General features: G+C 33.6%; 1 protein-coding gene across 3 annotated transcripts in view; it reads left to right on the top strand.

Annotated features, from left to right (window-relative positions):
• Positions 1-26419, top strand: part of LOC111501931 (nose resistant to fluoxetine protein 6) — an 84457-nt gene that overhangs the window by 49253 nt on the left and 8785 nt on the right. The window contains exons 11-13 of one of the 3 annotated variants that reach the window (XM_074174176.1): positions 12760-12902; positions 23235-23456; positions 23513-23623. In XM_074174176.1, the coding sequence (XP_074030277.1) occupies positions 12760-12902; positions 23235-23456; positions 23513-23608 (461 nt within the window). In that variant the 3' untranslated portion in view covers positions 23609-23623. Of the gene's footprint in view, positions 1-12759; positions 12903-23234; positions 23457-23512; positions 23624-25214; positions 25339-26419 lie in introns of those variants that run through there. The other 2 variants (XM_074174177.1, XR_012465221.1) reach the window with 2 other exon arrangements.

Here is a 26419-nt window from a genome sequence, read left to right on the forward strand (position 1 = left end):
CGAACAATGTTTATACATCATTGTGAGTATCTTGCTGATAGAGTAAAGCATTTCGAAAGTTCAAAATAAGTATGAATAATGATGAACCAAATGAAATAAAGTTACAAATCAAAATCCTTCCCTCTTGTTTGAATTTGGTTATTGGATTCAATCAACCAAATATTATACTGATTTGAGTACCAGCATCTCGTTGGTAGTAACGGAGCTTCAGATCGGTTCTACTGAAAATTACTTTTCTCTTCTCTAAAACTTTAATATGCTTTTTACCGTCAAATATTTTCCCATAAAAAAGATCATTAGACCATCGATTGTTGTTATCTCCTGCTGATGCTGATTCGATTATACATGAAATTTGTAGATAAAAAGCATTACATAGTTTTAGTATTGAGAAAAGTACTTTTCGGCAGAATCAGAAATACAGAGAGTCAGTGATCGAATTTACATGAATCTCCAATTGACATAGATCAAGTTATAGAATAATTGTGAGAATATATTATAGTTTGTTCAACAATCCAATTTCTTAATACATGAAATACAATTTGTATCATTTTCTCGACTGGATTATTGATCTACTTACATATCACGATTTTTTAATCAGCTGCTGATGGGAGTCTTGCGGATAATATTTCATATTCTGAACTGATTATGTAAATGCCATGGAAAATTTTTCAACATGAGAATGAACAAAATATAAATAAAAATCAAGAAATTGTAGTAATAAATTTATTCAAACAACTAATAAATTATAATGGATTTCTACAAATATTTAACAAAAATTAAAATTCTTTACAGCTGGTTAATTCTATCTAAAACATTAACATATTTGGATTTTCAGTCTCCTAAATGAATAAAAATAAGGGAAGCAAAACCAAATTATAATGATTTTGAAATGAAAACATATGTTTCACCATTCGGTAAACGATTCAAACAAGTAGGTACATTATTTTTAAAATCAAGAAACTTGGCCAATTTTAAGCAGTTTGGGGAACTCTCAACTTTATAACTTCTTAAATGTAAATTGAAGTTCACTGTAGTCAGAGGAGAAATCATGAAAAATATATCATTTTCATAAACTACAATATGAACAATTTGGCAGAATTGGGGAATGTTATCAATTATATCATAAATTAAAATAGACTGATTATTATATCTTATACCATTGCACTCAAACCAACTGATGCAGAAATCATAATTTGATTCATTTATGAGTTTTTTTAATTGTTGGTCATCTTTCGGGAGTTCATATATATTACCTAAGAGTGATACATCTTTCAAAACTTGATGGGACATTACACGATGACAAAACTTGAGTTGTGATCTTAGTGAAAGAGTAAGTGAAACATTTTTTCTGCTACTAGTAACATAGGCAGTTGTTTTCAGTTCTTTATGTTTGGCTTCAAATCTGATTGTTTGTATATTACACAGTGGACCGACTTTGCTAATAATTCTAGGATAATGAAGTAAAAAGTGGAATTTTGGTTTTAAATTATCTTTAAAAAGATGAACATATAGGTGATTATGTTGTTCTATTAAAGATTTGAGTAATTCTATTGTGGGATTTGAAATTGAACTAGCGATTACTATTTCTGTTATTTCCAATAATAATAGATAATATCCCCACACTTCGTTATTTTCTGGAACTAAATCTCCTACAATGAGTCTCAAGTTCAAAACCAAACACATCATTTCAGAAGATGATAAAATTATACATCCCTCTTTTATGTGATTGGCTTTTAGTTGAGGGGGCTTATTTTTTTCGGATGAATTATAATTGAAAAATTGTATCCTCTGGTTTAAATAATCTAGACTAAAAAAATTTTGACTAACGAGACTTTCTATTACTTTAGCTAAGCCATATCGATGAACACCTTCAGATAAGTCATGCATTATATCACATGTCAGGTTATTAAATATATGGAAATTTGGTAAATCATGAAATACACATTTTTCCTTAATACCATACGACTTCTCCAGAACCATTTCATCATATTCATCTACAGTTCTCAAAAGTGTCTGTTCTTCTTTACATAATTTTTTCATATCATGCTTGTGACATTTACAAAATCTGCAATAGAAATTAGCCTGAAATGACTCCACAAGTCCATATAAGGAGTGTAATCCCAAATTATCACCAATTAATAATACCATTGAGAAATAAACCTGTTCCACATTACCGTTGCAATTGATAGCGATACCTTTATCTTCCAAATATTTCAATTCATTAATGAGGATATCAAACACTGCCTTATTGCCGAATGTGATACGATCATCACTATGAAATAACATTACTAAAAAATATTTTCTAATCTAGTGGTATACTGCTGAGGCAAGGAAGCTATGGAAAAATAAACTGCACCCTGCTTATAAACACCAGCATGACTTCCCAAAGGATTACAAGTTTCGAATTCATCAAAATATATTATGAGAGGAAACACATTTTTATGTTTCACTTTATTCAAATACATTTGCCACAAATCACCTTGCATTATATTACATTTAAAAGAATCTTCTGAAAGTTTCTCTTTGAGAACTTTTTCTCTATACTCTGTCATCAATGTATAAAGTCCAAGAGTTTCTAGTAATACTTTCAATTGTGCTCTGATAGGTACAAAATACCCAACTTTCTGTTTTAAACCCACTGAAATTGTTTGATTTTTTCTATGTGTTTCTGGAACTGAGCCTATCAAAAACTGTTCAGGTTTAATGAAATAATTAGAATTTTCAAAATATTTAAATCGCTTGTATTCCGTGTCAAGATGTTTAAAAGGATTTTCCAATGCAGTAAAGACTTCATCAATTTCTGACTGATTCATAGATAACACATTTGTCTTGATCACAGTTAAAATTCCTGATGATAACAAATCTGAAGTAGCAGATATTATTTCCTGTATAACAGAACGATTCAGTGTTAGTGAAGAATAAAGTAAAGCAATGAATTTTTCTACAGATGAACGCAAAATACTAAAAAATGAATCTATATCAAACTTCGAATTTTGTGCTAACGTCACATTAGGTTTGGTTGAAGAAATGAAAGATTTAATATCGGGAGTGGAGATATTTTCAACATTTACTAAATCATCAACAGTTGTTATTGATGAGTTTGTACTGGTTAATGAAGATGAGTGAACTTCAGTAGTACCATCTGAATGATTTAAAATAATGTGTCTTTTGAAAGCATTTCGTCTGTTAAAAACACGGTGGCAATTAACTTCATGACAAATGTATTTGTCAGATATATCATGCTGATAATTGAGATGTGATATATACAAGTTAGGATTGTTGAAAGACGAATCACATATGTGGCATTTCATTTTTACTAATAAGGGATTCAACCGATATTGGAAAACATATGTTTTTTTTACGATAATAAAATGCTTTCGCACAATATTCATCCAAAGGTTTTCCCAAACTTATTTACATTTGTTGGAGATTTTCAATAATATGTAATATATAAGGAATAACTTTGTCATGAGGGGTTGATACCTTGTAAATAGTTTTTTGAACTAACAACCATAAATATTCCGATTGGACGGGTAGGAAGCATTGGCAACATGGAATATTTTGTAGGTCAAATCCACAGCATTTAGAATACTGTCAGTTTGATATCTGATTTTGTCAACTACCACATAGACAGACTTGATTTCTTGCAGACTAGGCCCTTCAATAAGGATGTAAGGTTGCACAGTTTGATTCATGTCAAACATTTTCTCTCTGTAATCACATATTGATTTTTCGATGTCTCCTGGGATCTACAAAATAATACATATACAAAATAATACAAAATACTTTTTTCACAAATGAAAATAAAAATGTATAATGAACAACATAGCTCGGTGAAGTAGTGTAATTGAAGGCCTACTCTTCGAAAATGCATCCCAGCAATTAGTCATCTTTTGAGATAATGCAATCAAGGAAGACAAAGGGTATTTGACGAACAACAGCTGGTTGTACTGTCATCCTCTAGGCTCTACTCTCTAGTTTGAGCAGTGTTGTTTTATATATATATATAATATATATATATATATATATATATATATATATATATATATATATATATATAGTGGATAATCTTAGCGACTGGAGAAATGTACGGTAGAATAGATTAACAGGGTCTCTCAGTCAAAAAATCAAAAATGAAACTCTGCTTTACTTAGCCAAGCTTTCGCTTCTAATGGGAAACTTCTTCAGGTCCTATAATTTAATGAGTTGAGCCATTGAATAACATTACAAATCATATTCACAGTAAAAATGAGCGAAAAAACAATAAATTGAGCATATAAATTGACGAGAAAGTTATACATGTAAAGGAATTTTAATGAGTTTGACAAATGTCATACCTTCACATAAATGTCATTTTTCAATGGGTATGATGATTTCATAAGTTTTGACTCTGAAGAAAGAGTTATTGATTGATACAATTTCATTATTATTATGTTTTTGATGTAGTTCCAGTAAGTTACTGTATATATTGCTGATATTATCAATGTCAGTTTTCTTATTCATACAATCAGAAGACTTATTAATTTCAACCATTTCAGAAAAAAATATTTCCAAACCCATTTTTCTTGAAATGGTTGAAATTAATAAGTCTTCTGATTGTATGAATAAGAGAACTGACATTGATTACATTTATGTGAAGGTATGACATTTGTCAAACCCATAAAAATTCCTATACATGTATAACTTTCTCGTCAATTTATATGTTCAATTTATTGCTTTTCGCTCATTTTTACTGTAAGTATTATTTGTAATGTTATTCAATGGCTCAACTCATTAAATTATAGGCCCTGAAGAAGCTTCCCATTAGAAGCGAAAGCTTGGCTAAGTAACGCAGAGTTTCATTTTTGATTTTTTGACTGAGAGATCCTGTGAATCTATATATATATATATATACACATACAGATATGTATATACAGACATATATATATATACATACATATATATATATATATATATATATATATATATATATATATATATATATATATATATATCTTTGTAATAGAACGATCATTCTTCAAATGTATCATTACCTTGACATGCATCAATATACTATCCAGTACCTCCGCAGATGAAAACTTCCAATGTTTCTTTGTCTTCAACAATGCTCTACCTCTAGGAGGCACCAGAACTGGAAGCAAACTTAACTGCAGTGCAACTTTGGTATCTGCAACAAAAGTTGAATTATTTAAATAGAAAAATGATGGGATACTTTTGATTGGGAAAAACGCATTTTCATCCATACCCTGCAATTTTTTGCATGGTATGGATGATATTCAATATAAAGTAAATTTTTTAAAGGAAGAATTTAGGGACGATACATATATAAACCTTAAATTGGCTTACCATCTGAAATGTCTTCTATCTTTAGAGTTTCTATTAAATGAAGGGCTCTCTTGTCCCTAATGGAACCACCCTTCAAAGTTATTATTTTTTCTATGAAATGGAACCAATCGATTTGTAAAGCTACCGTAGGAGCATCTGGAAATATCAGGTCGTAATCTATGTTTATCTGAAAAAAAAAACAGAAATCAGGATTGAATCAATGAATAGAATATTTTTTTTTTTAACTAGAATCTGTTTGGAAATTATGACAGACATACCAACAATACTGCTCGAGGGTCTCTCAAAATCGGCCACTGAGAAAAAAAATCATCTACAGTGCTAGCCACTGCTATTCTCCTCATATTAAAAGTGCATTTCCATTTTTCTATCACTTCCGACCAGGGTTCAATCCTAGTGTCGAGCCAAGATTTATATTCTTTAATATCTTCACCTATATTAATTTGACTGACCTTGGGTATTGAAACAGTTTTTTCTTTCTGAATGTCTCTACTCAACCTCAGAAGGTTTCGGATTTTATCAACCAAACGTCCTTTGGCTACCTGTGGCTTATTTGTGATAGAGTTCCTTTTTGAGACGGCTGGTACGTAGTATGTACCAGCAGTTTCTGTTGGAAAAAGTGTTATAATTTTTGCTGTAAGAACATTATAATCACTATGTATGAGTCTGTGTTTTACAACATAATTATAAATTTTTTTGCACACAATATCTACCAAGAGTGTCCTCTTTGAATTATCAAGACAGTTATGTTTCTCATAATAGTTTATGACTAGTAATCCTAAAGGAGAGGACTCCAATAATGTTTTGAGATCAAAGTACGGAAATAGTATGGGTTTGAAGGCATTTTCCAATCCACAAAAAGCAACTTCTCTATGGTTTTCAACAATAGCTTCGTGGTAGTCAATCGATTTGGTGGAAGTTCCTGATGTTGAAGGCGAGTGTGATACAAGAAGTGAAGACGTGTTATCATTATCACTATTGGTGACATCTACCAAAAAACAATTGGAGTTGATTTCGAAATCTGAAGTAATGTTCTAAAATGAAAGAGAACAGAAATTAGTGATTGTCTACATTTCTGCAATAATACTATTGGATCAATTTCTACTAACTAGCTTGGATATTATCTCATAGAAATAGAAAAATATAATTATTATTTTTTTTGTACAAATTCAATTTAACAAACCGAGGTATCCTTATTTTTTGATAATAGGAAAAAACAATGACGTACTTCATCACAGAATAATTTGATTAAAAATATGACTGTGATGACAAAATTTACTTAGCTCTCCAACCATAACTTTCAGGATTTCAAATCTACTAAATTTGAGAATTCTAGCATTTAATTACTTAGGTGCAGACCTCAATAATAATAAGTATCTACAGCAAATCAGAAAAATAAATAGTTATTTGAGAAAACTGAATGTTTTTAATTGTAATGGTATACATATTCATAATAAAAGTTACGAATGAAAGACATACCTCTGTTATATACGATTCTTCATTTATTCTATGAATTGCTTCTTTAAATATTTTTCGTTTGCCAATTGAGGCAATAATTTCTTTTATTTCTTCATCAGTCAGTCTTTTGGCAATCTCTAAGGTTACATCATTTTCTGTTTGGAAAGTATGTGTTTAAAGTATATTAGTGGGAGATAAATATATGTATTTTTTTACCTTTAAAAATGCCAACCAGTCGTGTAATCCTAAATCATTCAGAAATTCCTCCATTTCTAAAAATAAAAGAGATACTGAATGTTTTGAGTTCGTGCAGTTTTGTTGGATGTTATCATTTCTGTAAATATGTTACAAATAACTTTCCTTTTTCGGTCCTACCGATTTTAATAAAGTATTACGAGTGAAAACTAATAATTTCACAATATTGTTTAAAAGAAAAATCTTCATATTTTTAAAATAAACTATTATACCGGATGAAAATGAAATCATTGTTTACGGCGCCATTCAATTATTTATTGAGTAAGAAATTTGCAATTGGAAATTGCATTGTATAGGTTACCTACACCTATTTCTGTGGCAAACACCCTAATTGTATTTGCTCTGAAAATCTCCAATCCCTCCGTATCCAAAGATTGAAGGCCAACTAGGTACCCAGTGTATTCATACCTGCTTAACCTACCTCTCAACGATAATCATTTCACTCACCAACTTCCACTTTCTTAAAAAGATAATTGAAAACATCGAAGCCTTCCTCCAGTCATTTATCACTAAGAACTTCAAGTTTCAAGCCATGGCTTAATGCGCCTCAATGGAAGCAAAAGCCATTAAATATAGAGAGAGAAAGAGAACTTCAAGCCACTTTTGTGGAGGCAAGAAACGATGTCCAATACATGCTAATCATAATTATTTCAAAATATGGAATAAAGTATATAAATACCAACATACCTGTGAAAACACGGAAAAACTTCAAACCACTGTAATTGAAAAGAAACTGTAAACCGCTAACCTCTTGTTATCAGTTACCTACTTGCAAAACGCAAAACACATTTTATTCTCATATTCGTGATTAGTTTATGGATCTTGCGCAAACACAAATGGTGCCGACCGGCACTCATAAAGAACAGGGTTGCCGATATGCCGATGCCTTTATTTCGAAATTACGACAACAAATGTATTTGAAGTTGATTTTACCATTATTTCTTTTATGATTTGTTGTTTCAGTTGTAAATCATAATACTTACAGCTCTTTCCGTCAGTATAGTGTGATTGTACATAAAAAGAGATTATTATTATTTGATATGCATCTGAAACGTTAGCTCCATTTGGCTGGAAAAACGCTTGTAAATATCTACCTAAAAGCAAGGCTCAAATTATACAACCTATTTTGAAAGCTTCTTTTGCTGTAGAAAAATAAAAAAACACCATGTCCCTATTTTTCTGCAGTGAGAAGTAGATTATTCTATTTTATCACAATCTTGGCAATGCTGCCACGGCAGTTATATTCCTTAGGATTATTTCAACTATATCATTTCTTTCAAGGAAATAATTTAGTTTTTCAAGCCAACAAATAATTAATATATTGAAATGAAATTATCCATAAGCTTGAAATTATTTCCAAATTTAGTTGAATGTATTGATATGTATTGTTGAAGTGAAAATACATTTTCAACTGATTCAAATATATATTAGTGTCGAATCAGCACCCCATACTGCTAAACTGAATTGGAAAGTTTTCATTCAACAGACGTACTTTTGATTTGATGAAATTATATTGTTTGACTTAATCGAATTATTTTGAGAACTCAATAAATTTTATTCTTGAAATGATCCACAATTCATTTGACTAAGTAAAAGACCTCTTGAATTGAAATATTAGAGAAATTAAAATGAGAATTTAATTTTGTCTCCGCAAAATTATCATCTAATCGATACAATACACACGTCGTTTGGAATGAATGATATTTAATCAAAATGATGAAATAAATTAGACTAAATAAATTTCTTTGAAGTAACAAATCTTTTTTTTCCGTGTAGTTATTAGCAGATTCTTCTATTCGTATCTGAAAAAACTTCTACTGAGAATTTCCAATTAGTTTTTTTTTCAGTTTGAACGATTGAGATTTCATTTCACATAAGTATTTTCACATGGTATGATTGCTTTAACTTCCAATTTATTCAAAGAGCCACTACGAAATTGTTGATATATCAAATATATTGCGAGAGGCGTATCACTCTCATCCTTCAATTTTATATCATTTCTTGTACCTACTTATACTAGATGGGCTGAAAGTTCCTAGGCTAACACAGTACTAGGCTACTAGTATTGAATCCATATGATTTTTAGTTAAAATAAACCATCAAAAGATAGTGTACAATTTCACAGCTATCGGACTATTAGTTTTTGGGATGGGAACATTTTGAGTGACTCAATTTTTGTTACATTTCATTAGTTCAGACTTCCATTGTCTAATATGATATAAATTAAAAGGATTGGCTGAACAATAACAATCATATTGAGCAAACAAAATGAAATTACAAAGAAATAAAATACAAGCAACAATCAAAAAATTGAACTATAAACACGAGATGAGAATTATTAACAATAAATGAGAATTTAAAAATTTAAAGATTCCAAGCCACGTGACTTCACGACGTTTTGATTGTTAATATCTAAAATCGTCTTCGGGTGATAACTGGACTTATTCCTCCGAGGTCTGACTATTTATAGGTCATTTGACTGATTTCACCTATTCCCTCTTCCCTCTCTGCGCTTTATCGGTTTTAGCTGGAGCTGACCGTTTGGCAACAGTTGGTCGTGTTCCGTTTGATTATAGGTTTCCATATGTTGCGTATCTCTACGCTAGCTTGGCTTAATGCGTTGTTGGACAACATATTGAATTTTCTCCTAAACCAGTGTTCCTCCTTATGGATGATCTCAGCTTGATCCCACTTGATGTTATGTTGATGAGACCAAATATGCTCTGCTATTCCTGATTTGCTGGTTTCTCCTCGCTGTGTGTGTTTCATGTGCTCGGCAATGCGAAGTTCCAATGGCCTCCTATTTTCACCGATATATGATTCTCCGCACTCGCAGCCTATCCGGTAAATGCAATTCTTTGAATTGCAGTCTGCGTTTGGTCGCTTGGTTTTCGTGAGGCTGCTACGGATAGTGTTCCCAGATCTAAAGCAGGTTCTGATTTTATACTTGGACCCAATTCTTCTTATCCTTTCTGACAATCCTCTGATGTAGGAAAGTACAAGTACTGGTTGTGGCGGCTTCTCTTCCTTGTGAAGCTCTTGCTGTCTTCTAGCCAAAGTCTGTTTCACCATCACTTTTGAGTAACCATTCTGTTGAAGGTCGTTTTCGAGACCATCCTTTGTATTACAAAGCCCGAGAGCACGGTCTACTAGAATCATGATAATTCCTCTCTTAGTCGATTAATGGTTGTTGGATTTCTGGTTCAGATACTGTCTGTGAGTTGGTTTTCGGTATACAGATGTTTTAATGTCGGTTCCTTTTCCATTGTGAAAATGATAGAAGGACTTAAGTTGTTGATGTGCTTCAAGAATGTATTTAGTTCTGCACTCCCATGCAGGGCCGTCGCCATGGGGGGGATGGGGGGGAGCTCCCCCCTGCTTTTTCGACTTGGGAAAACGTTTGGAAGTGAAGATAGAAAAAAATAATAGTAAAAAAATGAATAAAAATTAAAAAAATAAAAATGAGAGAAGAAAGGAGGTATTCAGGAAAGGGAAAGAACCAAGACAAGGTTGGGATTTCCCAACATGCATAACTTGGAGATTCCATACTTTGAAATTCTGAGTTGTTTGAAAACTCCAAAAAAGTTTAATTTTCCCAAGTAAGAGAACAGTTGAACAGTCCACAAATTTTGAAGTGACAATTTCACAAAATTTCCAACTTTTCGCTGTTTATTCGACTTGGAAAAGTTGGGAAATTTCGGGCCGTCAAGATAGAAGAAATAATAGTAGAAAACAATAAGCACAATATTATTTTAGTGTTGTTTCCTTTCATTTGTATTAAATATTGCTATACGTGGTGGATATGGTGAAAGACCAAGAACCTTGGTCCAAAGTAGAATAATTCCCATTATTATTTTTATAATTACCAAGATTTATTTTTGTGTGTGCATACCCTAACGGGCATAAGCATTCAGCCAATCTTTGGATAGCTGAGTGAGAAAATTAAAATATTATAGTAGTAACTAATCCCTCGGCTATTCGGATAGCTTCCTCTGTATGATTTGAAGTACTTCTTCGACAAGAACGTCGGTGTAGAAGTGTAGAGGCTTTTCACTGGCCGATACTTGATGAAAATCCATATTGAAACTAATTGTATGATTTTTACTATACGACGTGTTTCGCTATACACGTGTCGCGGTTTTTGTAAAACCCTGTATAGGAAAACCATACAATTAACTGTATTAATTATTCGAAACTGATCAGTTGATCCTGCTCTGTGACTTCGATTGCCTCTAGTAGTTCGACAAAATGCCTTAAATTCTTCACAAAAAATGATGTTTTTCCTTGCAGTGGTTTTATTATTGGCAATAAAAATCTGGCAAGTTTTCAGTAGCTGAATCTCTGGAGCTAATGATCGGTCTGAGCGGAACATCCTTCTTGTGGATTTTGGGTAGTCCATACAAGTGACGGGACTCACTGTGGTGCGGTTTTAGCGATGATTCTTTTGTTAGTTTGAAGAAAATTTATAATGGATGATGATGGATGAAAAGGAATTTTGTGTTTTAAAGCATTGCTTTTTAGTGAGAAAAAATACTGTTGAAGGCAAAGGTTGGCTTGATAAACATTACTTGGAAATGGCATCCTTGGCATCTACCGTTGAGAATTGGTTTGCTACTTTTGAACGAGGTAAAAGTAGCACCGAGGACGATGCAGGCAGTGGACGCCCCAAAGAGGATCTCACCAACGAAAACATCAAAAAAGTCAAGTAAATAATTTTGGATGACCGCCAAGTGAAGTCAATCAAGATAGCTGAAGCTCTTAAGATATCAAAGAAACCTATTAAACAGATCATGCATGAATATCTATATGTGCGACCAAAAACAACAACGAATTGATTATTCTGAACAGTGCTTGAAGCTCTCCCACCCTCCCCGATAATGGATGAAACTTGGCTTCATCGTTGTACATCAGAATCAAAAAGATTGTCATCCGAGTGGACTCCTCGTGGTGAACCGACTCCAAAGCATGCAAAGGCCTAACAGTCGGCTGGAAAGATTATGATATCAGTATTTTGAGATGCGCAGGATATATAATCCTTCGATTATCTTGAAAAGGGAAAAACCATCAACAGCGACTGTTACAAAACGTTACTGGAGCATTTGTAGAAAGAAATCGCGGGAAAATAGCCCCATTAAAAAAAAAAAGTGTTGTTTCACCAAGACAACATACCGTTTCACGGATCAACGAGAACGATGGCAAAATTGCATGAATTGGTCTTCAAATTCCTTTCACATCCACCGTATTTTCCAGATGTGGCACCCAGCGACTTTTTCCTGTTCTGACACCTCAAAAGAATGCTCGCTGGAGAAAAATGTAACGCCGATGAAAAGGTAGTCATTGAAACTGAGACCTATTTTGAGGCTAAAAACAAATCGTACTAAAAAAATGTCATCGAAAAATTGTATGACCGCTATAATCGTTGCATCGACCTCTAAGGCAACTGCATTGAATAATAAAATGTAATTTTTCTGAAGAATTTTTTCTATGTTAGCCTACGAATTTTTCAGCACAACTGCTTAGAATTTTGTGTTGCTGAGTTACACAATTTTTGGGAAAAAATCGCTATAATTGATTTCTAGTAACTAAAACTATGAATTTGGTTGTGGAAATCAATACTGATGGATCTCAAGTTAGCAAAATAGCAAAATGTGAATGAATATAACTTATTGAATAACCTCAGTGAAATCAATGTTTCTATTTCAGGTGTGGTCAATACCATACTGTCGTATCCAATATTCCAGGTACTGAACAAATTCACGTACAGCATTTACATTCTTCATGTAACGTCATTGTATATGATAGTTTTTTCCCAGAAAACATCAATTTATTTCACGGTGTTTAATTTGGTAAGTATTTCACTGCATTTCAATTCAACAGGTACAAATCCGAATTATGTTCGATATTCCCTGAGAGGTATAAATATTATTTATGAATTTAAGATACTATACTCGTAGTCTATTTCCTCAAGCAGCGGAGTGATGAATAATTTCCAAGTTACTGTTCAACAGGCGTATATAATTGAGTCGCTTAAAAAGTGAAAAATGTGATATTCATTTCAACTCATTGTTTTATAATTTAATGTAACAAATCTCAAAAAGTCGCATTATAAATCAACAGTTTTTTTTTAAATAACACCCAAAACTGTTTTTACTTTTGAATTTCGAATAAAACTTTCAACATGGAAATCACTTTTCAATACATCACATAATTGCACAGCTTACCTGATTAAATCAGCCATACCTAAGATATTTTAAATTTCAGCTGGGAAAGAGGATGTTTTCATGATCCAATCCGATCTAATAGTGCTTTAGTTAGGTACATAATTTCCTGAAGTTTATTTTTCCCAATTGTCGAAAAATGCCATTTATCCATGGGTCTTTCCAATCTTGGAAACAGAAAGAAGTCACAGGGGGGCAAATTTGATGAAAACGGTGGCTGAGGCATGATAACAGTGTTGTTTTTGGCCAAAAAATCACGATCAAGCAAGGACAACATTTTCTTCGTATTAATTGGGGAGCCCAAGCAGGGATTTCGGGATTTACTGAAGCGCGGCAGATTATTATACAGGGCGATACCTTGTACCCGGTTAAGTACCTCCACCAATATGAGCCCCATATATAAGGCCGCCCGTGAAGGATAAAGGATCAGATCAGTAAAAAAATTTATCATCAGAAATTCTGGAGCGCGTCAGATTAAGGTAGGGCAAGTTAATTACATGCTGAAAAGTGTATATTCCAATAATCTGACAATTTGAGAGTGACGCAAAGAAAGGGAGGGCAGCAAAGTTGTAAAAAATAACGTCATTTCGATATTCTCGAGCGTAGCTAATTCTTTTTTTTATTTTAAAGGAAATAACTCAAGGATAACGAAAAAATTTATAATCTGACGATTTCCGCAAAAATTCGTCGACAAAGTTTAATGCGTGCACCTGTATTTCCCTCTCCAAATTTCTGTTACTCTCTCACTCCGTCCCCACTCTGAATTCTGTTGCTATGACGCCATCACAGCTGATCACAGAGACTCGTTAAATTTTTTTGAGCATTTTTCAAAAATTATTTTCTTATACATTTAAGTATTGTACTTAAAAAACATACGCTTATTTATTTGCGTGCTATTTCCTGAGCTTTTCAATTATTTGAGTTCAGTGATTTGAAAAAATAAATAAAAAAATATTTTTTTGTCAGATTAGGCGAATCCCTCTAGATAATCGTCAGATTATGAGACAGCACGTCTAGAACATAAAGATGAACCATATATATCTTAATCTGACGCGCTTGAGAATTTCAAAATGGTGAATTTTTTTTGCACATTATAATAATGGCCGCGAGTTTGCGTCAGATCGAAATCGTCAGATTATTGAATGAGAGCTTTTTTTGGGTGCACTCAGAAAATCTGACGCGCTCGATTGAATTTTTTTCTTCTCACTTTAAACCCTTACGTACAACCACCCGCATCATGCAAACGATCAGATTAACATACCAACATTATTAAAAATACGTAGGACATTTATGCTATCAATGTCTGACGCGCTCGAGTATGTCCATGCAACAGTATTTTTTTTACATATTTAAAAATCTATAACCGCTTCCCCCACCGATGAAATGTTATATATTATATATCATTTTTTCGTCTTATCATCTAAGCTTTGCAACCTAATATGTCTCTATGACAGTCGAGTAAATCCCCATTTTACATTGTGGGCTCCCCTACTATATTGCTTCTCGCAAGCGACGCACAACTTCAAGACAATGTGGTAGGTATTCTCGGACAATACTCCTTATTGACCATACGACCATATGGCAAGAACTACTGATGCATTACGCCACGATAATCTGAAGGAACAGTGAGCAAAACGTTGACATTGGATCGAACTTGGCGTGCTATCTTGGTCTTGGCTCTGTTGGCTCTTCCTTTGGGACGAATGGACTTTGGTTTAGATGTCATAACCATATATCATATACCCATGATTTGAGAGGCGGCAACATTTTTGAAATACCAAATTATCAGAGATTAATGGAAGTAAAAATAAGTCTCTTATGGAAATGAGTCCAAATTAATTCTTGTAATGAATTTTCTATAGGATCCTACTAATATTATAAATACGAATGTAAGTTTGTTTGTTACGGTTTCACGCGAAATTATTTTTTTTACACATATTATTGAAGGTATTACAAGTAACATACGATACTTGTCATTAAAAAAAATGTTTTGCATATAAGATTAAACAATTTAAAAATCATTTATTTCATATTTTCAACACTTGTTGTTGCAATTCAATAAAGCATATTTTAAATTTTCAAAACTTCATCGTATGTAATAATTTTTAAATATTGATAATCCCAGCCAAGCATTAAAATATAGTTCTCATATTGATTCATTTCTATTGTACTGGCACTTATTTAATGGCATAAATGCGAGCGAACCCGCGGGTAATAGCTAGTACTGATAATTCATCTGGAATCCAAGATTATTATTGTCAGAATATTATTCGCAAAAAAAAACGAAATTCAGCCAGATGAGTCACAGTTCAATGAAAGAACATCTATTTTTGGACAAGAAAATTTTCCCATAAATATTGATTAACCTATTTCAGATACTTTAAGAGTGCAATTGGCCGGGCATGAAAGTGCATATGAAAAGCTCAATTTCTTCGAAAATTTGTCTGAAATAAGATACACACGAATTGAAAGACGATTTGGAAGAGACATTAGGGAAAGAATGTATTCATTTACATTGTCAACTCGAAGATTCTTCAGCAAATATGAAAGATGTACAATCTGCAGTCTTCGAGATGTCTACCCAAATGTTTACATTGTCTTACTTATGTTTTTGAGTATTCTGCCTACAAATTATTCAGGAGAAATATCTTTATCTACTCTGAAAAAAGTAGCTTGTAATATCCTCCAAAGAGCGTTAGACGTTGTTCACAGTTGGTGCCTGAGGGAGCAGACGTCTGTCAACCCCAGCAAAACTGTGTAAATCCCCTTCACCAAGAGAAGAAAATTGGACGATCTAACGCCACTTTACCTCAATGGTGTGGTCATTCCATTTGAAACAGAGGTGAAATATCTTGGCATTGTCCTTGATAAAAGAGTCACCTGGAAAGCTCACTTGGAAGAAGTTTTACACAAAGCCAGAATGTCTCTATGGACATGTCGAAGGATTTGTGGTAAAACTTGAGTTTTAGGTCCCAAACAAATCCATCACGTATGGTGCAATTGCTTGGAGGCCGAAGGCTTCACAGAAAACGGCCCAAGCGAAGCTCTCTGGCTTACAGAGCAGGCTTGTCTGGCTATCAGTGGTGCCATCAGTACCACATCTTCAGCGGCCATGGAGATCCTTCTGGATCTACCTCCTCTCCACATTTTTATGGAAAGAGAGGCTAGATGGACTGCATAGAGACTTGTGCACATTGCCAATTGCACAAATCAATTCAATGCAGAGTGCAACAGACTGTTGGTTGACATTGGAAGTCACAGCATTCTGGAAATGACCTCTGACTTTATGCCTCCAACTGTCAGCTACGAACTGCCTTATAAAGTACTATTCCCGAGTAAAGAGGACTGGATCCTGCGGGAGAAGGAAATATTAAGAGCAGATAGTTGTTGGTTCACAGATGGATCAAAAACACCTACCGTTTCTGGTGGCAGACCCCGGACAGAGTTATCTACCTGCCTAGGAACTTATGCGACTGTATTTCTAGCGGATATTTACGCTATTGAATTGTATGCGGAGAGATTGGATAAATCCAATCTCACTCACAAGTCAATAAAAATATTCTCGGACAGTCAAGCGACTTTGGAAGCTCTTGGCTCCCACCGAGCAACGTCTAAATTGGTAGCAAACTGCCAAAAAAGACTCTCCTCGATAGGAAGACTTAACAGATTGTCTCTGGTCTGAATTCCTGGCCATACTGGCCTGGAAGGCAATGAAGCTGCTGACTCTCTTGCAAAGGAGGGTGCTACAAGCGGATCCATTGGACCAGAACCTGGGCTTTGCCAAACAGACACCTAACACCTGGATGGCAAGAAGAGTTATGGACTTCTGGCAGAATCTTCCAGAATTGGCTCACTCCAAGGCGTTTATTCACCCTTCGAAGCTTGCAGAGACTTGGACAAAGACAGTGTGTGTCGCCTCTGTCTGGAAAATGATGAAACTGCAGAGCATATACCTGTTACGGTTTTTCAAACTGAATAGCTTCCACAATGGTTTTCAGACTATACGCCCACGAAAGCTATTGTATAGCGAAACACGTGTTGCGGTTTTATAAACTGAATAACTTTCTCGATCGTTTTCAAACTATACGCTTGAAGAAGCTATTGTATACATTGAGGTTGCGGTTTTGTGAACTGAATAACGTTCTCAATCGTTATCATACTATACGCTCAAGGTAGCCATTCTATATAAAAAACACTTGTTACGGTTTTTCAAACTGAATAGCTTCCTCAATCGTTTTCATACTATACGCGCATGAAAGTTATTGTATAGCGAAACACGTGTTGTGGTTTTATAAACTGAATAACTTTCTCGATCGTTACAATAGCTTGAGGAAGCTATTGTAAACAGCAATACGTGTTGCGGTATTGTAAACTCAATAAATTTCCCAATCTGTCCAGTCACAATAAAGTGATGTGACTTGAATAATAACCATGCATCTACAAATATCATCATTCCGATTTCAACCATGAATTCAAAGAGTAAAATTAGGATCTTATCTAATTTTTTTCACTTTTGAGCAGATTTACACTGTATCTGTAGAAAACAACACGTCATTACTATTGACTGCACTTGACCTGAATGACATTTAACTTCGTAACGGATCAAGCAGTTATTCAATATAAACTATGTTGTAATTTATAGTTTTCGAATGCACTTTGCCAGCAATAATTTTTTGAGTACATCGTTATCAAAGTCATTTGTCGAATATTCTTGACTTCGGTATTAATGATTTTCACAAATATTTTTTTTAATTCTAGACATGTTTTGCTAACACCATAGTTTCATCAGGCTCCGGAAATCAATACGGGCAAATATCAAAATTCCCTGTTGAACGATCAACAAGAGGTTATCCACTCACCATTGTCAAATATTTTTTCATAGTGCCAATAATTTTATTCATATTCAAAATTCACCTATACCGTCCAATATCGGAAATTGTAATTGTTTCACAAATTCTACCTGTTATCTCAAAATCTACCTGCTGTACAAGAACTGAGATTGTAATTCTATCTGTTATCTCATTAACTATTAACCAATTGAGTTGTTCTACAAATAGCAGGTGGGAGGTCTAGGTGTAATTGTTCTTCTTCAGTTCAAAAGTTATCTCATATACTATTAATCAATTGAGTAAGGTAAATTACAGTTTTATATAAGAATTGTAATCCCGTGTGTACTATTTATTACTATCAATGAAACTACGGTGATAGCAAAACGCGTATAGGATTAAAAAAATGTTTTTGAAAATTGTTCGACTATTTTCAAGGATTTGAAAATTTGTTGTGATGCCCTCCAGTTTTGGTAACGTCTCGATAAAGTTGATATTTATTGATATTGCCATGAATGTGTTGTTAATTATAATGAAACATGGAAATAAATTGAAAATCCCAAAATGCTCCTATATACAGGCCGTTTCTTTTATCATCTGTTAACATTGCTATATTCTAAACCATAACAGATACGCAGAGATGGGATGAGAAAAAAAGTAACTGTCATCGGGAACCATACAATGGTCAAAGAAAATTTACGGGGACTCTCGCCCTTCTCGAGTTATACGGGGAAAACTAAAAATGCTGTTTTTCGTTTGTTTTTCGAATGGAATTGTTGTTTCGGAGAATATCAAAAAATAGAAAAGGAAAATGTTATTGTATTCGAAGTGTACTATGACGATATAATAATAAATATTCGTTTAAACATGTCGTGTCAACATGGCCACCATCAAATTTTTTTTTAAATACCGACCTGTCTTTTTTCTTACAGATATTGATGGATCGATAAATTCACAATCCAAGGGTATATCACATTTAATGTTTTTAAAGCGTTTCATTTGAAATAACCACCATCATCAGTGACAACAATCAAACAGAAAAACAATTTATTTTATCATGAACTTTTGGAAAAAATGAAACCAATGCGGAAAATCAAAGCTACATGGCACTCTACATTAAATGTTCGAATTGACGACCTAAGTTGTCGGTCCAGACAATTTCTGTGGCAGTTTTCTAGCATAATAAGTTTAATACTAATACATGCGTCTCTTATTTTTTGTTTGAGATGGTCGATATCTGAACCTGGTGTTGAAAAAACTTTATCCTTCATGTATCCCCAGACAAAAAAATCTAAAGAAGTAAGATCTGCGGATCGAGCTGGGCAGTTAATTGTTTCATTGTTTCCAATTCATTTTCTTGAGAATATTGCATCTAAATGTTCCCTTACTATTGCTGCATTATGGGGAAGAGCGCCGTCCTGTTGAAAATATTGTATTTCATGACGGATATTCAGTGGCAATTCATCTAAGTAGCCATCAAATTCATTGAATAGAAAATGAGGATACATTTCACTATTCAAATGATCATCGTAAAAGAAAGGGCCAGGTATGTTTGTTCCCACAATTCTCAACCAAGCATATATTCCGAACCTTTCTTGGAAATTGCCGGCGATGACGCCGCCAACCCAAAATCCACACCAAACAGTGAAGTTTTCTGGGTGCATTGGACGTTTTCGGATCTCACGTAGATTGGTATCGTCCAAAATTCGACAATTCCGGCTATTCACGTACCCATTTATCCAGAAATGTGCCTCATCGCTGAAGAGAATTTTTCGACGTAAATTAGGGTCAGTTGCCTACTACTCCAGAGCCCATTCAGCGAACACATGTGTCGTTGTCTATAGTCGTATACCTTCAGTTTACGGGTCAGTCTGTTGTTTGTACGGGTGCAGGCCCAAGTCACGTGCAAAATTCGCCAGATTGTGGTCTGCGACGCATAGTGAGCGACGCATAGTTAACAATCAGCATGGACACTTGGACATGCCGCCTTTGATGTGGAAAAGTATCTAGACGCCATTTTGGAAAGTGACGATAAGAGGGTAGGACTCGCGAAATGGTTTTGGACAGGTTCACACCTGCTCATATAATTTTGATATACCTTACGAATGGACCCAAATTCAATTGATATAATAATCCTTGTGCAGACATTCTATCTGGTTACATGCTGTTTTCAAAAAATGACAAAACAGCCAAATTATTTCTAAAATCACCGGTAGTAATACACTGGTTTAATCAACTGGAATATGAAGGAGAAATTGTCCAGGAATCAAACTTTATGATCAACCTTTTCTAAAATAAATATGATTTTGTATATTACTAATTAATCTTTCAGTTGAATTGATTGTTCTTTATTATAAGAATTGATGTTCTCCTTGCATTTTAGAATGAACTCTTTTTCAACATACATAAATGTATTTTTTTTTTATACACTGTGACCCATTTTTAATGGAAACACCCCCCTAAAATTTTAAGTTGTAAACCGATTTTAATAATTTTTTTTTGAAATGTCAAGTACTAAAAGGTCTACCTTGAGACAACATTTGAAATGTTTATTAAAGTTTCCTACTACGATATTTTTTCTTAGTCGAAAATCGGGATTTTTTATTAGCGATTTTTTTATTGAAAAAATCACTACGCCACTGGATTCAGAGTGCCTCTAAACAGGTGTGACCAAAATTTCATAAAAAAATATTCATTATTAACAAAGTTATGACAACTCAAAAATTCGAAAACTCAAACAGCTAACAGTTACAAAAAACACCCTATATCAACAGATATAGCCATGAGAATATTTTTTTTATGATTTCAACAATAAAGTGCCGTCAGATGAAAAAAAAAAACAAATAGTGTAAATGTTTTTAATGAAAATAACGGAATTACATTCAAGTTTTCACGCAAATTAACTAAAACTAAGACCTAATATTTCAATTTAAATCTTAGTTGTAAAAGATTTAAGTGTACTATTGTCAACAATATTCACCTTACAGTTCTTCGAATCATTTTGTGTCATGGCTGCAAGATTGAGCGTAAGAGAGAAAATTGAAATTGTACGCCTTTCGGGAGATTACGTTAGAAGTGCTAGAGAGGTTTGTAGAGTATTTAATGAGAGACATCCAGATCGTCCTCGTATTAGCTGCGGTACGGTAAATAAAATAAATAAAATATTCAATGAAACTGGTGCAGTAACAAAAATGATGTTAAAAAGTAATCCTGTACAAAGACGAAACAGGAATGATCAAATCATTTTAGATTATTTCGGAAATAATCCTAATGCCAGTATAAGGAATGCCACTGTAGATTTGAATATTCCACGAGAAACTATTCGGAGATGTCTCAAGGCGAAGAATATTAAACCTTTCAAGCCAAAATTTTTACATACACTTCAAGAAGGCGACGAAGCAAGGCGCCTGGAATATTGTTTATGGGCCAAGGGAAATATTTAAACAATAGAAATTTCCTAAAAAATATTTTATATACCGACGAAGCCACTTTATAGAAAGAACTTTGTGCAAGAATTCGACAGGTATGTGCAGATATTAGTCCTCAAGAACTAAGGAACGTAATCAGAAACATTCGTAAGCGCTACGACACATGTATCGAAATACGTGGTGGATTAGTAGAGGCCACTAGAATATGAGTTAAAATTAATTGTTGCACTGAATCGAAACATTTCAATAATTAGTTATTAGTTACGTTTATTAAAATTTTTTACTTGATTGTTAGTTGAATTGTGTGAATGTGATTCCGTTATTTTCATTAAAACTATTTACTCATTTTTTTTTAATCTGGCGGCACTTTATTGTTGAATTCGTTAAAAAAATTATATATTGTGACTGTTGGCTGTGTGAGTTTTCGAATTTTTGAGTTGTCATAACTTTGTTAATAATGAATATTTTTTCATGAAATTCTGGTCACACCTATTTAGAGGCACTCTGAATCCAGTGGCGTAGTGATTTTTTCAATAAAAAAATCGCTAATAAAAAATCCCTATTTTCGACTAAGAAAAAATATCGTAGTATGCCCTTATTAAAATCGATTCACAACAATTTTGGGGAGGTGTTTCCATTAAATATGGGTCACACTATATATATAGGTACATAGATAAGTTCCATCCAAACCTCAACTTACTTTTGTTACTCCAATCTTTTTATTCTATTTTAGTAATACGTTCACAGAACGTTTTTTACACTCCTGAAATGTCAATATCATGTAGTTGACCCACTGAGGATCCTTCTAGGTTTCCAGGGTAGCTGGAAAATACTAGAAATACAAATTGTTCATTTTGAAACATTTATTCGTGTCTCCAAATTATTATTTTATTCTTCCTTCTTTTTTTGGCAATATTTTTCTGAGATTTGAAATTCCTATTTATATATTTTAATGTATTAAATAATCTTACTCTACTATATAACTTCAAAAGGTGAGATATTGAGAATTTTCACATGGATGGTTTTATTTAAATTGTTCAAACAATGATACAAATCCTACAATGACATTTGTTTCTACAATAAGATTCTCAAAATTGCTTTGGAAGTTTACTTCCAAGGAGGAAATAATAGTTATTTATGTATCAAGGGAATTAGGAGGGCCTTAATTACCGATGGCAAAGTTTGCGTCCCGAGGGCCTCTGGCCGAGGGACAGCAATTGCCTGAGGTTATTAAGGCTCATTAATTCCCGTGGTACATAGATAATTTTATTTCTGACCGATTTCAATAAAATTTTGTTCATTTTTGAAACGGAAAAATGTATCAATTCATTACCTTCCCGGTATATTTGAATCAGGTACCGTTGATTATAGTGGAGTTTTCTTGTTGCTAGGTTGTTGCTATGTTACTTGTTTATAAACAGAACTTTGTTATCAAGCTGTGTTTGCGGTGAAAACGTGTTTTCTACCCCAAATATAATGGAGGATATTTTGAAAAAAGCTGAACAAGCAAGAGAATCATTAATTCCATCGAAAAGTGAAGCCGTATACCAAAAAGAATACAAGATATATCTGGACTGGCTGACACGGAAAAATGTTATGCCAAAAGATGTCACTGAAACTGTATTTCTGGCATATTTTCAAGAACTGATATGGAATTTTCTATGTTTTTCGGTAGATTTGGTAGTAATTGTGTTTATTCGTTTCAGTCAGAAACGTATAGTCCGAATTCTTTATGGACTAAATGGTCAATGCTAAAATCGATGGTGACTATACATGAGAAACGAGATATCACCAAGTTCAATGAACTACAGGCTTTTTTGAAACGGAAGAGTAAGAGTTATAAGCCGAAAAAGTCTGCTGTTTTATCTCCTAAAGATGTTATCAGATTCCTAAAGGACGCTCCTAATGATATTCATTTATTGCATAAGGTAATTTTTTTCTTATTTTTCTTTTTGTGTGTATTTATTTCCTTTTTTTGTTATAGGTTGTTTTGATTATGGGTTATTTTGGAGGATGCAGAAGTCAGGAACTTTTGAATATGAAGATATCGGATATAAAGGACCGGGATTCGTTATGGTAGTGAACGTACCGGAAAGTAAAACTGGTGTATCGAAGAAATTTACAGTTGTGGATGAAAAAGAGTTCTCCGCTTTGCCTTTATTAAGACTTTATATGTCTTTGCGTCCTAAAGGTATTGAACGATTTTTTTTGAGCTTCCGACAAAATAAATGTACATCTCAGCCAATTGGAAAAAACATGTTTGGGAAAATCCCCAGCAAAATCGCAATGTATTTAGGATTGCCAAACTCATCTTCCTATACGGGACATTGCCTTCGTCGCACTTCTGCTACTGCTCTAGCCAATGCAGGAGCAACTATGACTAACTTAAAAAGACACGGAGGTTGGAAAAGTTCCACGGTGGCGGAGGGGTATTTGGAGGATAGCATCGAATTGAGAAATAAAACGGCGCGTATGTTGTCTACTTTGTCATCAGAAGAGGCAGGTACCTCGACTGTAGTGAACAGAAGCTCCAGCATACAAAAGAAGAAATTGTTTCCAGTGGCGGAAGTAATTTTCAGGGAACATTTCAAAATTGTACATTTATTATTTGTAATGACGTGAATAAATAACATATGGTTCAGTTTTCATTTCTATTTATTTTTACTTGTGAAAGGTAGAGGGAATTATAAAATCTATAATGTCCCAAGGGAGTTATGACCCTCTTTATTGATAGCGTAACTATGACGATATAAGCTTATAATATCCCGGTCAGAAATAAAATAAACAAATTCATTTTTGGTCATCCTCAGGTTACCGAGTGTGTCAAGAATTCTATTTTGAAATGCTCTGAAATAACAATACAGAGATTCATCAGGTATTCAATTCGGAAACATGAAAAAACTTATTTTGGATTTTGAACTGTTACTTTTACAACTATTTACAGCACAAACGTATCCAACACCTATTAGTTTTTCCATTATGTTAAAAGTTAAAATTCACGATATGCACAGAACACAGGTAACATATATGTCCTAACAAGAACAAAGACAAAAGCAGAATGAGAAAATCTGTCACTTCCCAAAATGGCGGACTCATCAACGCAACGGATATGCGCGAACTTCTCCCGCCAAGCGAAGTGACATTGATGATTGTTACATATGCTGTGATCGGATTCTCTTGTACATTCTTACAGACAGCGACGATGTTTTCGGCAGATCTTCCGTTTCGTTGAAGTACGGGCGTTGGTTGATCGTTTACTGAACCAGTGGACTAAAATGTATCCACCACATAACGAATAGTCCTCTTGGTAGTACGATTATGGCGACCGTGAAATGTAAGAGACGCCACCAAATTTAGTGGCGAAGCGCGCGGTACGTTGCCAAACATCCATTTTGATAAAACAAGTTTATTAGTTGCGGGTGTTGTTGAATGATATATATCCTTCCATGGTGATTTGGCAAAACAGACTGAATAAATGACAACTAATTTGACAGATGTAGGTTCAACAAGATGACCGTTATCAATTGTTCAATTGTTCTAATCTTCAGTCTTCTCCATTTTAACACCTATATGAACTATTATTCTAACCCTATCATTCTGAGATTGAGAATCTATTGATATTATCATCATTTATAAATTGACGGCAAATATCTAACACAAAATTCTGATTTTATTTTATTTTTCAGGCTTACTATTACTGGGGGATATTTATGTTCAGTTTTGGATTATCTATAATTTGGGTATTAGCTTTCGAAAGCCCAATGCTGGTTTTAGAAAAAATTTTATTCAAATAAATATGTTTCTAGAGAACCCGTTCAGTTATTTCACCCACAGCTGCAAAACGTCTTAATCAAAAGCGAACGCTGATGACGTGATTTCACTATAATATTTTTCAAAAAATCTGTTTAAAATCTGTGTTTCCATTAATCAGTTGTCGCCCCCATACGAACGACCACTCTCAGAAGTTGAGAAACTTGTGCGAGCAAAGGACTAACGAGGTCTTACCTTTCAACGTGTGATTCCTAACACGGATTCCTAAACCAATGGATCTTGGCGTATGCACTGTGGCTCTAAAAATAGCCCAACCTTCACAGAGGGCCTGCGAATATAATAATAATAACAACATCTTTATTATTCTCAGATACATATTTGTTTTTACAATTGTTTAATCAATGTTGACTAAATTGAAAATAAATGCTGAAGTTCAACTCGGTAACAATAAAAACCACTTTGTTATTCTTCCACCTAACTCCTAAAAATATTTCTGTGAGCATAAATGAAAACCATAATGGCGAGGAAGAAATATTTATATATCTGTAAGTGGTTTTTGAAACTAAGAATAAAATTGAAGTATAAGACATATGTTACTTAAAACTATTGACAAATACTAAAACTGTAGTTGGAACCAAAATGGAGAATCTCTGAGTTTTATTATAGAAGGTGGGTAAGGCTGGCAAAGAAAATGAGAAACACTGTGTTGTCCTTTTCTTATCTAGAACATGTGTCGAAACTCGGAGATTCAGCTAAAAGAATAGCAGCAAATGAAAAAAATACTATTAAAGAAGCAAATTTACTTTTGATTGTCTTGATTATTATGAAAAAAACTGCAAAAATAGTTTTAAACATATATGTGGAAGGGACATAGGGCGCCATCTTTCACAGAAAAGGTTAACTTATGATTACTGATTCGAATGAACACAACCAAAACTGTAAATGTGTAGTGACGTTGCAAGTTTGGTCTACGAGTTACGAGATGGAGGATGTTTCGTAATATGATGGCCACTAAACAAATGATTTTTAAGTTGTCATCTGAATTTCTAAATATTACCAATTTTGAAATCTAAGGAAATATTTTTGTGAATTTTGCTGATTTGATAGTTATATGATCGCC

This window comes from Leptinotarsa decemlineata, unplaced genomic scaffold (assembly GCF_025532065.1).
Source record: "Leptinotarsa decemlineata unplaced genomic scaffold, Ldec_3_MD MMD2_tig00000505_RagTag_RagTag, whole genome shotgun sequence".
NCBI lineage: Eukaryota > Metazoa > Arthropoda > Insecta > Coleoptera > Chrysomelidae > Leptinotarsa > Leptinotarsa decemlineata.